At 36.9% G+C, this 18494-nt stretch overlaps 1 protein-coding gene across 6 annotated transcripts in view; it reads right to left on the bottom strand.

Annotated features, from left to right (window-relative positions):
- The window catches only part of COL28A1 (collagen type XXVIII alpha 1 chain), a 185470-nt gene that overhangs the window by 142695 nt on the left and 24281 nt on the right, over positions 1 to 18494 (bottom strand). For all 6 annotated transcript variants that reach the window (XM_073238793.1, XM_073238792.1, XM_073238791.1 and 3 more), the window contains exons 8-11: positions 16296 to 16322; positions 12109 to 12153; positions 9401 to 9445; positions 8253 to 8306 (exon numbers count right to left, since the gene is read on the bottom strand). In XM_073238793.1, coding sequence (XP_073094894.1) covers positions 8253 to 8306; positions 9401 to 9445; positions 12109 to 12153; positions 16296 to 16322 — 171 coding nt within the window. The remainder of the gene's footprint in view (positions 1 to 8252; positions 8307 to 9400; positions 9446 to 12108; positions 12154 to 16295; positions 16323 to 18494) is intronic.

Below are 18494 nucleotides of genomic sequence, written 5' to 3'. Positions count from 1 at the left end.
TGATATTTCTTAAACATTTACCCTTGAAAACTAGGAACAGAGGGAAATGCAGAGAGTTATTATTTAAAGGATACAAGGTTTATGTTGGGATAATGAAAAAATTTTGGGTATAGACAGTGGTGACAGTTACACAATATTGTGACTGTATTTAATACCACATAATTGTACACTTACAAGTGGTTAAAGTGATAAATATGTATATTTTACCATAGTTTAAAAAAAGCCTTACCCTTGGAATAAACTTAACTTTCCCTGTTGCAGTGTTGCTATTGTAACTTACTTGAATTAATTAAGAACATTGATGTGATTTTTTTTTTTATTTAATCTTTCTGAAGACATTGCAGTAACTGATTCTGTTTTACATTCGTGCCCAGCTTGACTGGGCACATGGGTTAGACTCAGCATCTTTGTGGGAAATGTTGGCAGCATTTTGGGTTCCTTAATCCATCAGAGTTTCCCCCTTGGCAGTATCTACACACACACACACACACACACGATATATGCATCTGTTGAAAGCCACGTGCATCAGAGATTTGGAAATGAAAATCATCTGCCTTGAAGCCATTGGCTGAAATCCCACGTTCTGGCAGCCACTTCAAGTTGTCACTATCAGTTGTCTCATGTCAAATGAGTTAATGGGCTCATTTAGAGTCTGTTGGGCAGATGTGCATGTAGGTCAAAGTCCTTTCCACAACAAGAATCTCTGGATTACTAATGATTTTTTCCCTTTAATTAGGCCCAGGACAGAAATATCATTTAGACTTAGACATCCCTGAAAAAAAAAAAAAATTCACATAGTTTGGCAGCTTGACTCTGATTCTTCATTACACAGATATTTATAATTAAAATTGTAAAGGCATTCTTCCCTTTACACTGCTTTACACGGAGCAGTCACAACCTTGTTCAAAGTTGTTAGCCTGCCCGCAGAACCACAGGCCCATTATTGGTTTTGAACAACTGGAAAAGCTGGCTTGTTTGAGTACCTTGAACTGAAAATACTTTACATGAGGCTAAAAAAATAATTATTCTGTTAAAAGAACTGTGAACTTTAAAAAGTTTCCTGTTTGATTGATTATTCTGTACTAGGAATCGTTGATGTCTACATATGTTTCACCTGATTTACTTCCCATTAAGTTATAAGGACTTATATCCTGTTACAAATCATGATTTTTAGTGGTGGGAAGTAACATATTGTGTTAGGAAATGGATAGATTTCTGAGTTGTAAAAGAGCTAAAATAAAACTACATAAGCTTGTTAGAAAAGAAAAGGTAAAATTCTTCATAGTTGCTCATATTTGTTGTATTGAACTACTTCCAAACCACAACTGAAATATTAGTTATGTTCAGTGGGCTGACTTACTAAAGCTACTAAAGTAACTTTGTGTCAAATCAAGTATTTAAATAATGACCAAAACAAAAGGTATTTTTAAAAGTACTAGATCTTCATTAGAGATATTTTTGTTCTAGTGAAAAACAGGGAGTGACATTATAGGAAACATGAGCCTGTAAGTTGTATATATGAAGCTGTAAAAAAATGTAAGTGCCAAGTCTTCATCCTCTTCTAGAAGAAAGTAAACTGTAAATAACATGTTAGCTTTTTTAATGTACAAGATGCTTTTGGTGGATTGTGTCAACACTGTCCTGATTTTCTTTATTATCCAAGTACCTTTGAAGAATGCTCGAAATTCCTGGCTATTGCATCCTCCTCTCTGATTCCTTCCACAATCCATCGTCACCTCCCTAATTGCTCTGAGATTGAAATTGCTCTTTCAAAGGTTTCCAAAAAACTCATAATTGACAAATTCAGTGCCTCCTCAGGCTCTTACATTTTGACCTGTCTTCAGCCTCATATTGTTAACAACTCATTCCACTTAACCTTTCCCTCATTAATTCATTCATTCAACAAATACTTGTTGATTATCTTAAATGTGTGTGAGTGAGTGTGTCTATCATTTTTTTCCTCTCTCAGATGGAATAACAGTGCTCCTGACCTGTTGTCACTCAATCTTCTGCTTTTGATTTTTTTTTAAACAGTGATAGACCTGCACATATCTATCTGATGCTCCTGCCAATGTTCATTTCTGAAAGAAAGCTAGGAATGTTTAATGGTATAATGCATGGAAGCTAAAAGGAAACTTGATTAGCACACTGCCAGCTACCAAAAATATCCTCATATGCATTCCTAGTACTATGTCAAAGGTTGATAGCCAGCTCTATTTTTAAAACTGACCTCTTTTCATAGAGCATTTTGAATACAATGAGATGTTGTACAGGGATGTTTACTAGGTTTGCAGTTTTATTTTCAGGGTCTGAACATTCAGTTCTTATTTGTTTAACTATCTCATAATAATACCAGCTGCTTGAAAAATGTCTATGTGCTTGGTAACCTCAAAAAATGGAATGGAAGCTTGACAGAACTGGAGAGGAGGAGGGGGGTGTCTGAAAATCATGGATTGGTGCAGAACTTTAGAGTGGTCTAATTTGCCCTCACTCCTCTTGAAACATAGATTCTGTTTACTCATTAACACTAGGTCCTGTGTTCATTTTGAATGGATATATGGATGGATGGGTGGATGGATGTTAGATTCACTGGAGATTATATACCCTGACCACTTCCATTTATTAAAGTGGACCAAAATGGTGCTATTTCTCTATGGATTTTCTTAACATCTTGAAAGCTAAACTGAACACAAGTAAAACTAAGTCCTTTATATTCATACATAAAAAAAGAAATTTGAGTTTCTTACACTTGAGTGCAATACAAGAAGAAAACATCAAGGGGAAAACAAAATACCCTACAAGAAATAAATGAACATCCCAGAGTAGAACATAGAAGAGCTTAGAAGGGAGGCAACTGATCTATTAAGATAAATTCATATATAATATAATACATAGTATGTTTTAATAGTTTGAGGATTAATATGTGGTGATTTGTCTTGGAAAAATACATCAAGGATATTTCCTAGTGCTTTCTAGCCCTGAAGCTCAAGTGCTAGCATACTTCAATGTGTCATAAGCTCTTTCCTGCTGACGCCACAACGAGTAGTCCCCCCTCCCAGGAGCATATTGAGGATCTTGGAGAGAGCAGATTTGCATGAAATTTGAAAAGGAAACACCCTTCAGAAATAACCTCAGAAAGACATCACAAATGGCAAAAATTACCTAATGTGGGCTTGGTACCCCCAGCATTCTACTGTATTTATTTGTTCAGAACTAATTTTGGTAACTTGTTCTCTGTGATTGGAAAGCCTGCCAATCTTGAGCCAATTATTTCCATTTATTAAAGGGCCCATTCTATGGCCAGAGTGATAGCAACTTGAACCACCACAACCTTGCAAGTTAGCGTAGGGTTCTTGGCCACTCCATTTTTTTTTTTTTTTTTGAGAGGGCATCTCTCATGTTTATTGATCAAATGGTTGTTAACAACAATAAAATTCTGTATAGGGGGGGGTCAATGCTCAATGCACAGTCATTAATCCATCTCAAGGCTAATTCTCATCAGTCTCCAATCTTCTGAAGCATAACGAACAAGTTCTTACATGGTGAACGATTTCTTACATAGTGAATAAGTTCTTATATGGTGAACAGTACAAGGGCATTCATCACAGAAACTTTCGGTTTTGATCACGCATTATGAACTATAAACAATCAGGTCAAATATGAATATTCGTTTGATTTTTATACTTGATTTATATGTGGATCCCACATTTCTCCCTTTATTATTATTATTATTATTTTTATTTTTAATAAAATGCTGAAGTGGTAGGTAGATGCAAGATAAAGTTAGAAAACATAGTTTAGTGTTGTAAGAGAGCAATTGTAGATGATCATGTGGGTGCCTGTAGACTATGTGCTAATCCGAGCTAGACAAGGGCAATAAAACATCCACGGATGCAGAAGCTTTCTCTCAAAACAGCGGGGGGTGAGGTTCTAAGCTTCACCACTGTTGTTCCCTGATGTCTCACCTGATGGCCCCCCTGTGACTGTGCCTGTCTTAGGTTGTTCCTCCCTTGAGGAATCTTACCCGTCTCTGGCTAACCAGTCATCTTCTGGGGCCATACAGGGAAATGTAAAGTTGGTAAGTGAGAGAGAAGCCATATTGTTTGAAAAGGTTAACTTTTTACTTCTTTGCAGATTTATGCCCTGTAGCTTCTATGCCCAGCACTTGTCTTGAGGTATCTTTACCACCTGGAGGAATTATGATACTCGGTAAATTCGATATGACGCACGAATTTTATTTAAGGGTTGTAATTAGGAAGGAAGAAGAAAAGCTATAGAGGTAGCATATGGAAGAAAACATGGGAGGATTGATTATTTCTTTGACATATCTTCTTGTAGAGTACCTTAAGCATGTATAGGTTTTAAACTACTAACTAACTTGTGCACACATATTAAAGTAATAGGAATACGGTGACATAAACTTGGCCACTCCATTTTTACTCAGAATACAGTGCCCTCTCCAAAGGTACATTATCAGTCTGGTCCTAGGAATGAGCCTTCTTGGGCACTTGTGTGATTTTAATTCTAATTGATTTAGAAACTGACAGGATGTTCTGATGAATGCCATTGCATGACCCTCATGTGTGGGAGAGACTGAAGTGGCCTCAGAGCCAAGGCTTCATTCTGAGAAACATCTATGTTTTGTTTCCAAGGCAATAAGGTCATTCAGGGCAGAACAGGAATGACTTTACATGTGAAATATTAATGACAGAAACAATCTGAAAGACAGACCAGAATCACATTTTTTCTTGATTTATCACATGCTATTTTTCATTCTTTTCATTGATCACCTTTTCTGCAAATGCTTTGACAAAGAAAACCCAACCACTAGAGCAATAGAACAGGACAGTCATTCAAAAGAGAGACCTTCATAAATTCAAAGACATAGGCAGGCCCCTTCTAGAAACTCTCATGGATATTTTGCAGATGTTACAAGTTTAAAGGTTTCTACTTTAAGGTCTCATAAGAGACAAATATTTTAAAATGCACATTACAGGTTTCCTTTCCCCATGCAATTCCCTTCCTTCTTTTCCTGCATTTTCAGATGAACATCATAAGTAGAAATGCACCTCTCAACAGACTGCTGTTTCCAGCCAGAGTATACTAAAAGGGGAGATAGATGCAACTTCCATTCTCTCCAAAGGAAATGAATTTATCTCAAGTCAATATCTGGGAAATTCAGCAATTTTCCTAAAGAGTTAAATACAATATGGTGGTAAGAGCAGACCAGCGGATTTGAATCCTGGCTTTCTCCCTTACTAGCTGTGTAGACCTGGGACCCATTCCTTTAACTCTCTGTGCCTTAGTAACCTAATCTGTACCAGGGGACAAAACTGGATCATACCTTAAAAAGTAGTATTATGCTAAATATTTAGAACTATATGTGTATATAGTGAGTATATAATAAGTAAGTGTTATCCATTATTGTAGAAGTTTCAAAATAATCCTCCTGTGCCCATTAGAAAATACAGAATTAGTGGATTTTGCAGACTTTTTGCACAAATTGCAATATCATTTTCTTAAAAACATTTTGTAATAAAATGGTAATGGATGAAAAGGAATAAATGCAATGTGATTTCCTATAAAATGCAATGTGATTTTCAGATTGAGGAAAATAAGTCATTCATTAAGTCTTTAAGATTTAGAAGTACATTCTAGGACACAAGATGAAATGATTCCCTGAAACCTGACTTTAGACAATACACTAGTAAATATATAAAATTTTTTAAAAAAGTAATCATCAATGTGACATGAACCTCTTGTTGACAGTTACAAAGATTAGTATAAACTGGTAATAGTCTCAAAGTAAGATTCAAGTGACCACTAAATTTGTACCTTGAAGCAGAAACATAACTAAAATAAAAAATGGAAGTTCACTCCCTCCCAATAATCAATCCCAAATATCCTCTAGAAATTGACATCTTTTCAACTGGCAATGAACTTGGTGTGTTCCCCTGGCAGTGAATTTTGTGCTTAAAACCTAAGTGGTAGTTTTGTTGTTATGTATCTTCTACCACAATTTAAAAAAAAATTTTTTTTTTGGAAGAAAGGACCTTGGAAAATGGATGAAGTCTTCAAATATTTGTGGGAAATGACTCCCTGTATTACAATGTTGTGAAAGTCAAGCATAAAGTGTTATTATGTCAGAAATTTACAACCTCCCTAAAACACTTGACTCATTATTTATTCTAAGAATTAATGCAGTATTAAAATTAAAAGCTAAGTTTTGTTGAAATAACTTCATTTAAAAAGAAAAACCTAAGTAGTAATTGTACAAGACATAAAGAGAAGTGATTCAAACGATAGCCCCATTTTATGGACTGCCACCAATCGTCTCCCCGAAGCTGCACGCCCTGCTCACAGCCCAGCCCCTCCTCAGGAGCCCGCCCCGAGCGGGTGCCTCCGCCTCAGGCAAGCCATTTGACATCCAGACTTCATTTCTCATCTTCCAAAACGAAAACTTTAGGCTGGTATTGTTAGGAACGTTAGGTGGAAAGATAGACAAGAGCAGCCGTTAAAGGGGAAACTAAGGCTCAAAGAAGAAGCCCCCCAGATAAGGTTCACGGAAAAAAGCACGCAAACGCTGCCTGGCTCCAGGGTCCCTGTGAAGACCACAGAGGCTTACAGGGAGATAACTTCCTCCCCAACCAGATCCCAGCGGGAGCACAATCAAACGAACTAAGAACTGCCCAAATCCCGCCTCAGTGTGAGGAAAGGGCATGCTGTGAGGGAGGGCTGTCTAGAAGGACCTGTAAATAAAATAACCCTTCCTTGTCGGTCAAAGAGGCGCCTCCTAACCAGAATGCAATATATAAGCCTCCCGCCTAACAGATTCAGGCCTTTGTCTACCTTGACTCCGGCCGACTCCTCCCTTGGAGTGTTTGCAAATAAAACTTTCCCTCTGCTTCACTATTGTGCCTCTACCTTTCAATTCTTTGTTGCAGTGAGAACAAGGACTGAGGAAAAACTTAACCTGTAGCAGGATGACCTCTAATATCCCTTGTGGCTCAAACATTCCACAGTCCTATCACTGTGGCAAACTCCAGCCCTGATCCCTGATCCTAAGCCTCTTAAACAAACGTGGAGAAAATTATCATCTTAGGTAACCAAAGAATCCTAGAAATAAGCGTGGACTGTCAAAATATTTTTTTTTCTTGCTGCAGGATTTTACCTCCAGCCAAAGTAATTTTATAAAAAGTTCAACTCAGTATTCAAAAGAGCCATTTCTTTATCCCATAGAGAATTAATCATAGGCAAAAAGGCAGTTTCCCCAGAGAAAGCTTAAGCACACTCCCACTGAGAAGCCCATTCTATTTTAATTTTCCAATTAAAAGAGGCCTGGGAAAACACACATGGTCTTTATCTCATTGAAAATACTATACTTGTTACTCCCTTTCCTCTCTCTGGAAAGAGAGAATAGCCAGCCCAAATGCTCCCCACCACTTCAATTTAATTGCACCCTTAAAAGATAGGCTTTACCTAGGGTCTGTTGGAGACAGCCTGTAATGCTCTTGTTAGTGCCAGGAATGCCACAGATGTCCAGTCACTAACTCAACACCACAGACTGCCTATTTACTGTGTCTGTGAAATCTGCTGATGTTGAGAAGAGCTAAAAAGGCACTAAAAAGCTTGTTCTCAGCAAATTAATGGCCACAGTCATTGGAAAACGGAGCCTGATAACCAGGTCTTCTGAAGATCTCTGTTGTAGCCTCTTTTGGTTCTCTTTACCTCTTATCCAACCCCTCCATAACTGTCTTGCCTGGTTATCTGTGGAATGACATTCTAAGCATGACATTAATGGTTGAGATTACCCCCCTGTAATTTAAAAAATGATTATTTTTTGTTGGTATGACAGATACAAATTCCCTCTTATAAACTGTATATTGGGTTGACACTACATTTGAAAAACAGAGTAATTTGAATTGTGTTACTTGTTACAACCATTCAGTTTCTAGTGAGCCATAAACTGACTGAAGGGCAGGAGTAAGAAGGAAATGCAGCAAAGATTCTAGATAATGGCTTGTATTTCATAATGCCCTTTCAATAATATGATAATAAATGATAAAGCTATACCACCAACTTCCTTCACGTACTTGACCATCATCCTGTGTATACACCTGAAGGTTATTATGGATTGATTTCCAAACATATATCCTCCAAGAGCCCATTGATATCTGCCTCATAAAAGCATACATTGCCACAGCTCACTAGGGGAAAGGCTTTCTGTGCTTTTAACCAAAGAGTATGATTACCTTATTGCCTTGAAATCCCTTTGGACCTGGATCCCCTGGAGGTCCACTAATGCCCTGCTCCAGGATGAAAATCAATAATCAGTTTGGTGTATAAAAGGCCAACCAGAAATTAATCATTCATTACAGTCCCAAGAAATCCTGGAGTTAGAACTCAGACTATATAACTCAGAGTTAAGTTGGGTTTACATGCAATTCAGAAATGGAATGAGATAAAATTCCTTATGTCAAATATATAGCTTCTAAAGTAGTAAATTGGCTGAGAGCCAACATGTATTAATGAGGGGTTTGTTCCATAAACCTGTATTTCCAACCTTATTTTATGAGCTGGACTCCTTTTTTTGAAAGATTTAGAATAAATGACTTTTTTAAAAAGTATCTAAGGCATTTATAAACTTGAAATTTTATAGAAATAAAGTTTTCTTTTATTCCTTGGCACTTCAAATGATCCTGAGATAACCAGTTATTGTCCTGCCCTGACACAATTCTAGGCCAAAGCAAAGGAGTTGATGTTTAACTAGCTGCTATCTAGGAAATCCTGGGTAAAGGGAATCATTTTCAGTAGACTTTTTGAAATATTGAAATGAACCCTTCACCCACACACACCCTCCCCCACTGCAATTTTAGATGAGGCAAGTCCCCATACTGGAAAATACTGAGCCAAATTATTTTCTGAAACCCATGGGCTATATCCAACAAATAGATACCTTAAGGAATCAGTCCATGTTATTGAGCATTTAATACTTTTAATTATGGTACAATAAAAATGCAGTTATTTAAATAAAATACATACCTCTTTCATCTGTATTATAGTAGCAATGCAAAAATAGTTCCATCCTGCTTTTAACTACTTTGACTTTATCCATCTTCTTAGACTCTAAATTTTTAACTTTTACTCCTTCAGCTACTCACTAAGTAAACTCATTTACTAGTACCTATCTTCAGGGAGCCTGAATTAGTTATTCAAACATTAAGGCAGTGGTTTCCAAACTCTTTTGCACATTGGAATCACCCGGGAATCTTTAAAAATATTGTAGCCTGTCCCTAGAAATTCTGACTGAATTGGTAAAAGGGTGAAAAGCGGTCAATGGATTTTTTAAAGTTCCCTAGCTGATTCTAATCCAGGCTAAGATTTGGTTTAGCCTCCTTACCTGAAGTCCTCTGGGTCCCTTTGGTCCATATGGTCCTGCGGATCCCTGTGGAATAAAATTAATGTTAAGTTGCTCTAAATATCCATCTTTAAAGTGCAATGATATTAGGTGAAAGAGAAGATAATGTGTTCTCAGTAAGAGCCATTCTTCCCATGTTACCCAAATATCAAAGCCAACAGGTTCATTGTTAACAAAATGATCCTAATAAGCCAACTGGAGGGTCAAATTTCCCTTTAGTAAACAAGCTCCATGAAATCACAGTTTTAGATGTAAGTTCTTGGCCTATATATTGATATTTTGATCAGAGTGAAGGATTTATTTCTGAAGATAGATTCCTTAGAAAGCAGTAAATTTGGTGGACTGTATTTCCTTTCAATAAGTCAATGTCAGTTAAACGAATGACTTAGTGAGTTTTCATGATGTCTAGATCACTCTTTTGCCCACCTCCAAGACATGAAACTTCACAAAACAATGTTTATACTCCACATTCTTCTAATAGAAAAATATTTCAATGTGTTCCATAACTAGGAAATCCATTAAAATGTATTTTTATGAGAGTATAATATAGTCTAGTCTCTCTTTTCTCAGAATTCCATTTTTTTTTCTGCTTAGCAAAATATACCCTGTTCATAATAGACAGACTTTGACAATTATAGGAAAAAGTAAAGAAATAGAAAAAAAAATCACATGGAGGCAACTGCTGTTTAGGCATATTTTCATCCAGTTTTACTCTCAATAGATTTTTTTTCTCCAAACATTTTCTTCGAAGTGTTTATCTAGTTTTGTGTTCTACTTATTTGGTTTTCCATTGTATCAAAAATATTTTTAGGTCATTAAAAATTCTTAGAAAAGTGAATAATATTCAAGAATATGAATCTATAATAATTTACTCATTTCCCTAGTTTTGATAACAATTTAAGTGGTTTCTGATGATTACTATTTTAAGTATCATAATGAGCACCTTTGTGTATAGATCCTTATTCAACTTCTGATTTGTCCCTAAGGATAAGTGCCTGAAGGGGATGACAGATGCAAAGACTGTCAGCACATCTAAGGTTTTCTCTCACTCCCTCTTTCCTCTCACACCATATAGGGAAGGAATAAGTGAAACTTTCCTCCATAAAGTTTGCTCAGATTTCCATTCTCACTATCTGAGTAAAGAGAATACATCTGCGTCTTACAAAATCTCATCAACACTAATTAGTTTATACTGTTTCAGTGTTTTGTCAAGATATGTGAAATAATATTTTAATGTTTCAATTTCACTTATCTGGTGGCTAGTGTGTTTGGATTTTTTCTCTTGCAAACACATGTTTCCTCTTTTGTGTCTTTTCATTTGTTCTTTGTATGTTTTACTTATAAACTTGTGTGAACTCATGTCAAAGGAAACTATAATTCATGGACTCTAGACATGCATTTTTTTCAGATTTTTCATCTGACATTGGGATACATATTGCAATCAATTGCATCTTATATTTATAATTGGCAGTATTTTTCTTTTTCATACAGAAAATAATAGGGCATTTGACAGTCATGGCATCTTAGTCAATAAAGTATATTACTCTTTTTAGCCATTTTTATTTCAAATAGTTTTCCCAGTTATTGTTTGACTTTCATTTTTGTTCTACATGTGTTCCATATATTTTGTGCTTAAAACCTAAGTGGTCATTTTGTTGTTATGGAGCTATTCCCACAATTTTTTAAAAAATGTTTTTTTTGAAAGAAAGGACCTTGGAAAATTGATGAAGTACCTTCAAGTCCTTGTCCCTTTCCCACTTACAATTATCCTCCAGGAAGAATCCATTCATTATCACACTTTTCAGTTTTCTGAAAGATAATTATCAAGCCTACATTTTTCAGATCCACCTGACCTTTAAGTCTATAGTAGTTTAGAAGCTTTCAGAAAGTCTCAAGCTATTTAAAGCATTTAGTTATATAAGTCAGTGTCATCTTATCCTCTCTACCTTCTGTCTCAGTTTTCTCTCTTTGACTCTCTCCCATAATTAAAATGTAGGTAATTGGAAGAGTTTAGTATCTTGGTGGCATGGTGTTAATAGTTCTTAACTGTAATGAAACTATTTATTTTTACTCCATACTTTTTTGGATCCTTTATCATCATGTTTCAAATGTACTCTCTATGCACTTCTGGTCCCTTATAGTCCATTTACTTACTTCATCATATTTAATACTGTCTCCAGTTTACATGTCATTCATATTTATTTTTTAAAGAAAGGTAAATATGCACCCAATTGTCTGTGACTTGCTGCATTTTCAAAATGTCGAACCCGATCTATGTCTAATTCTGCCACATGATTTATAGCTATTTCATTAACTTATTTCACAGACTTCATCACTCTACAAAATGCTTGTTCTCAGCATTTATATCTGGAAAATAATTCTGCTTTGACCCTACTGGAGCTTGAACTGAATTTGCTGGCTAAATTTTTCTTTTAACCATAACATTTAGTCCTCAAAGCTCAGGGTGCTGCAAAGCAAAGTCGTCATGGTCCATGAGAAAGGCGTTTGGGGGCTCCATTAACTAAAGTTGAGTATGGCTTTGTTTTCTGCTTCCTTTTTAACAGATGTGAAAACTGAGCCAGTAACTAACTCCAGAACTGAGATCCAACATAAAGTCCCAGGAATGTCCCCCTAAGGAAACAACCCCAGCAACATTACAGCTCCTAGTATTTTAAAAACATGTTCCTTACTTTGTCACCTTTTATTCCCGGTTTACCACATTCTCCGCTTTCACCCTAAAAGATAAATACATGAAATAAGAAAGGGCACATTTGCAGTCATTCAGTGTTAGGATTTTCTTTTAGTAAAAAGATTCCCAGCTGAATCTTATGACATAAGCACTCTGATGGGTTATCTACAAGGTTATCCTCAATCCTGGAAGTTATTTAGGCATTGAACTCTGAAAAATTTTATCCACGAGTCACCCTTAACTTGGCAGAATAAAATCAGTGATACTACCTAACAAGATTAATATTTTGGAGACATTGGTTAAATTAAAAGGAATGAAACTAAGGTTTTCTGAGCATCTACCATATAGTATAGGCCCTTCACATATGTGATTTAATTGAATCCACTTTACAGCCCAAGGAGATTACTTTTGCAACTCTTACTTTATAGATGAGAAAATTTAAGCTTAGCAAGATAACTTCCCTTGATCAGATAGTTAGTAAGAAGAATCAGGGCCTGATCCAGGTTTACTCAGAGTCCCTATATTTTCTACAGTGCCATGCTCCAGGCTGAGTACCAATTTTGATCAGTTAGCAGTATTTGCCTAGCAAATTGTGAGAGAATGGTTCTGAGACCATGTCATGACATGGTGGGGCAAGGAGCCATGAAGAATTAGCAAGGTCTACTGGAGGAGAGAGTGGGACATGGTAGCTAGCACGCTGTGAATTTTCCATCATCACACTCTACTATCCTGCCTTTCCTGCAATACTAATGAAAATAAAAAACCTGACATTGAAATTATGCTTTAAAGGTTATTTTTAGAATTATTTTACAGAAATCAACTCAGTTAATCTGACATTAACTGCCAAGGAAGGTATTATTAGCCCAATTTTGTAGATCAAAAATTTGTGATGCAAAAAATTTAAGTAAGTTGTTTGGAAAGAATGAGAATCGGGGCCTCTGCATACTAATCCATTGTGCCAGGCTTTTAAGATTTCTAATAAGAACTAAAAAGTAACAGTCAATTAGAAAAATAACCAAAGTTAGAACTTCCAAAATGTTAACATGCATATGTTTGTTCTGAGCTTCAAAGCAATTCATACTTCTAAGATAAGCAACTCAGTTGGACACATTAGATGATTGATGTAAATGCACATGCTAGCCAATGGCTTTTAGTCCAGCACCCTCACTGCTTGTCTACCTCTGCAGCTGCTTTATTATCCATGTGCTGCTCTAAAGCCTGCTCCTAAAAGTGCCACTACACATGACTCAGGAACTTGCACCAGAATGTACATGAACGCCCTGCTTTATTCATCAAGGAAGTCTTGCTTTGAAAAATAAACATCAGCTGAATTAAATTGTGTATTTAGTGATGTAGTAGATTTATATTCTGCTGCAAGCTTTATCCTTCGCTAGGTAGTCACAAACAGTTCACAGATAGCCACCCTGCAGACCACACTTCAAATAGCACTGCTCTAAGGGAAATCACAATTGTCACCACCAATTATGGTGGCAAAATATATGCCAAAGCCTTCACATTTTTTCTAATCTCCACAACAGCCCTGCAAAGTATGTCCACTCATAGATAAGGCAAATGAAGCTCAGAACATGAAGTAGCTTGCCCGTGACCACGAGTTTGAGTCTGCTAGACCCCCAAGTGCATGCTCCTCATCAGCTGCCCAAAGATGAGTAAGGCACACTGCCATGGCCTGTAAGGTCCTTTCCACTGACCTTACACTTCTGCCCATGGGGTATTGCTGGCATCTGGAGCAGGAAAGTGAGAGGTACAGTTCTTAGATCCAGCTATGCCTCTGTTCAAAAGCTATCTGTTCTCTCTCTACATCGCATTGTGTGTCAAACTGACCCAGGAAAAACTGAGCTTTCACTTAGAACAAGTTGAACATTTATTTCTGAATGCAAATAGAAAATCACTCTTGAAGAATCAATTAGAAAGCAATTAATTTAATAATGTTGTATGAGAATAAAATGAGTCAGCCACCAAAATATAAAACAGAAAAAGTACTATAAATAGACTCAAAATTCTTTTGGCCAGAATTCACATTCCATTTGTCCAGACAGATTTGTTAGCTATAGGGTCCTAAGGAACAGCATTTGTTTTGGGGGCAGATTTCCATCAATAAAAATATTGTATTCACATTATTTGCCTCTGCAAAGGCGTTTCTCTTTTGGTGAGCTCAGTAATCCCTGAGGAATGGCTACAATTACACAGTTCCAGAGAGCAAATGCTTCAAAAAGCTATGAAAAGATTAGCTCTGTTCCCAGCCTCTGATTTCTGATGCAGCTGCTCCTGGTGAAATTCTGGTTTGAATGAGGATGGTTCAGGGTCACTTTGCTCTAAGAGTTTGTATTTTCCAAATGCGAACTCTTTGGGTGAATCTATAATTCCCAGAAGGTTAAATGAATTTTTTCTCAAAATATATATATATTATATATCTTATAATATATTTACAAATATAAATTTATATAAAGTATATATAATATATACATATAAAAATATACATCTACATATATATACATAAAGCTTTCTGATGTTGGTAATGAGCTCATTGTATAAATCAAGATCAGGAACATGAATAGTTTTCTTCAACTGTATGTATATATATAGAGAGAGAACAGTTTACATTCATGAAATTTTCTTAACTTTCGCATATTATCATTTTATTCCTGCCTCTTCATTATAACACCTTATATTTATATGCCAGTAAATAATTTACAGTACATTGTCCCATCCTTTATTCCATTTGATTCTCCAACTACACTACCCTGTAAACTAGGGAAGCCTGTATCAGTCCCATTCTACATGGATAAAGAAACAGACACTGCAAGATGTTGAGTTGCCCAGGTTCACATGACAAGGTAGAAAATCATGGCATTCCTTACAGCCTTCCCCTTTTATGCCTAACAGTTCCAGTGATCGGGGATATATGTACTCACCTGCATGTCGGTTCACCCCTAGTAGTTTCAAGGCCCAGGGCAAGAGTGCAAGCAGAGGCCCACAACGGTATGTAGCTAGTTGAAAGTTATAAATCAAGCCAATAAACTAGTAAACTTCATATCTTGACAAATATAGCTTCCAAAGGGAGAACACATTAAAGAATTTGGGAATTCCTCAGAGGCTCAGGTGGGAGGACAGCCCAAGTCCCTCCCCTACAGCCCAGTACCCACTTTACTTAGCTCCCTTCCACAGCAAAAGGAGCTGAGCTGTGGGGGTGCATACACAAGGGTGCCCCAGGCAGCAGAACAAAGCTCCCTCCGTGGCCCCCTCCCACCTCAAAGCTTCCATTTGGTTTCCCCCCAGGCCTGGAAGTTGGGTATGGGGGAGAGGTTTGTGCACCCATCAGCTTCTGGCCATCTTGTGGGTACTTCTGGGGTCTTGTTTACTCCAAGCATGGTCTAGGAGAGGGCACAGGCCTCTGACTCTGCAGACTCCTGGCTTTTCAGGGAGTCAGGACGTCAGAGGTGACCCAGAACAGGGCTTCCTAAAGTACAGGCTGCCTGCCTAGGTCTGAGGGTTGTGGGACGGAATGAGTAATAGTCACATATCCTAATTTCAGACAGGAAATCTGATAATAAAACTGTGGCAAAAATTTATTAATGAACCATTGAAAACTCTCAAAGGTCCCTGAGATCCAGTCCAACTTGTTAATTTCTTTTGAATCAGTTTGATTTCCTAACTTGCAATTTGCAAATCATCAAAAATAATCTACTAACCCAAACTTCATTTGTTTTTCAAATTTACTCCCCCTGCAAGCTCTACCCAGATGTCTGATTGAATGAAATAAATGGTTCTTTACTGTTCAAGCAAGATAAATCCTCTTTCCCCATGAGAGAGTTCCGATTCTAGGTTTCATAGGAGGTTAAGCACCATGGGAGCTGGACTGCTGCATCCGTTTGCATGTAGGAACTTTACTTTGGATGCCTGTGCTGCATGGCTGTTAAACTGGGGTTTTCTATTAAAAGAATCCATGTTTGCAGAGCTCAGGCTGGATTCTAATGTCAGATATCTTAAGGTGCCATCCACCCATCTCTTAAATTCTATTAGTGTTTTATGTTAACAGAATGAAGAATATATTTAGGAATAGGGAATCCAGATCTACAAAAATAAAGTAACTTTTATTAGCTACATTCGTACAGTTATGTTTCTGTTTTTCTTTCTGAAATTCCTATCTATTTGTTGTTACCAACTTACCTTCTCACCCTTGTACCCAGGAATTCCCTAATTAAAAAGCAAAGAAAAAGTAAAATATTAGAAGGCAAATTTGAAGGAAGTATTTGATGTTTTCCATTTATAAAGTATAATAGAACACATCTGTACAGTCTCAGAAAATAAGGCCCTATAAATGTAAGCGATTTCACTTCTCTTCACACTTACGGAATGTGCATTTCCTAGGGACAAGAAAAGAACATATTTTTCCCTTTATAACATTCTATTCACAGTTCCACATACTTTCTCAAACTCAATGTCTTACCCTTTGGCCCGAAGCTGAAAGAGAGGCTATACACTGAAACTCATTGTAGCAGTGACGATCTATAATGGTCCTTTCAAAATTGTTATATTGACTTTTAAACTATGAAGTATCACAGCTGAGAATGTTCCACAGAGACTGTTAGAGAAATTGGCTTTGAAACTGAGCTGAGATAATGGCCTTTAAAATGTATGTAAATATTTATATCCTTTATGGTCCTCCTTTCAAATTCGGTCTAGAATAGAGAACATCAAGGAAATGAATAGTTCCTTTATCAACCCGAATGAGACAGTGACCTTTAAGTTACTATATTTTATCTCCTGCTAAATAAGAGGCCAGTGCTTCTGCTCCTGTCCTGTGTCACTCTTGGGAATCCTGGACAGCCTTCTCCATTGTGTGGCTGTCCAAAAGTCCTTTAGTAGTAAAATACTGAATGTTAAACACACTGGGAAATAACCAAAGTTAAGCAATAGAAAGTCTTTTTTAAAATAGGATTTCATGTCTTTTTCATGCAATACTTTTCAAGTATGAAAATAGAATTGTAAGACATATTTTCAGTGAGCTGGAGAAACCTATGAATAAACAAACTATTGTTGCAGTTCCATGTGAGTCAGACTACAAAATTTTGTTGTGTATGACATTTTTTTTTTACAAAAGGTAGAAGGGAAAACTTCAGGAAGGAAATAATACTTCTCTCCAATGAGCTGTCACTGAAAAATTGAAGATGAAAGTAGGACTAGTCAACACTATTGTTACACTACAATTTAAACCATTTTAGAAATATTTATTCACATAAATGCCTTAGGTTTCAGTGTTGTGCTTAAAATTAAAGGCCACATTATACACAGTTAAATTGGGGTTCTTTGTCAAAACAGTTCATGTTTGCAGTGCTAATAAAGACTGGACTTCTAATCTCAGGAATCTAGGGGCCCCCTCAACCCTTTTTAACACACAACTGTATTTGAAATTCTGTCATTATATTAAATGACATCAGATTGTATTTAGGAAGGAGCCAGCATAGTTTACAAAAATAAAGGAATATTGCTTCAAATAGTATACTCTTTTCCCCCTGTTTTTCTTTCTGAAATCTCCCATCAACTTACTGTTTGGTTGCTATCAGTTTTCTTTCTTTCTTCCTCCTTTCCTTCCATCCACCCATCCATCCCTCTATCCATCCATCCATCCTTCCTTTCTTTCTTCCTTTTTTCTTTTCAGGGCATTTTAATTACTAGTTTTTAAATATTCAAGTTTAAATTATCCAAAAGTGCACTCATCAATCTCTACCAAATTTATTTCTGACTTTACTTTTTCTATGAATGGAACCACTGTGTTTCAAACTACACAGGATCAAAAGTTTATAACTTCTTTTCTCTCTACTTGTCCCTTACATTCTTTTAATCCAACCAGTGAAAATTTTCAAGAGCTTCCACTGCACTGAGTTTTAAGGCCGCTCTCCCGACCCTGGCCAGCAGGCACTGTGTGATCCAGCCCCTGCTGACCTCCACAGCTCGCCCCCCCACCACTCTTCTTCAGGTTCTGCCTTGCGTTCCATTTCTCGAGGCTGCCAAGCTTGTTCCCACCTCAGAGCCTTCGTACCTACTGCTCTTACTGCCTAGAGCGCCCTCATGACCTTGTGTTATGTTTTCCCAACACTTCTTACTGGCTCACATTCTTACTCAATCGTTGCCTATCTATTGCCTCCCCCTGCTAAAACACTTTATGAAGCAGGGACTATCTGTCTTGCTCACTCCTATGTTCCCAGCACCTAAAAGAGGGCCTGGCACATAGCAAGTGCTCAATAAATATCTGTTGAATGTATGAGTTAGAGTTAGTCACCACATCCTATCATTTCTACCCTTTCATCATTCTTCCAATGTTGTCTTCCTTTCTATTTTGTATTCCTTTCTATTCTATCACTGTAA

This window comes from Manis javanica, chromosome 6, assembly GCF_040802235.1.
Source record: "Manis javanica isolate MJ-LG chromosome 6, MJ_LKY, whole genome shotgun sequence".
Taxonomy (NCBI): domain Eukaryota; kingdom Metazoa; phylum Chordata; class Mammalia; order Pholidota; family Manidae; genus Manis; species Manis javanica.
Note: the sequence above shows the minus strand (reverse complement) of the source record. Positions and strands in the feature narration are given on the sequence as shown.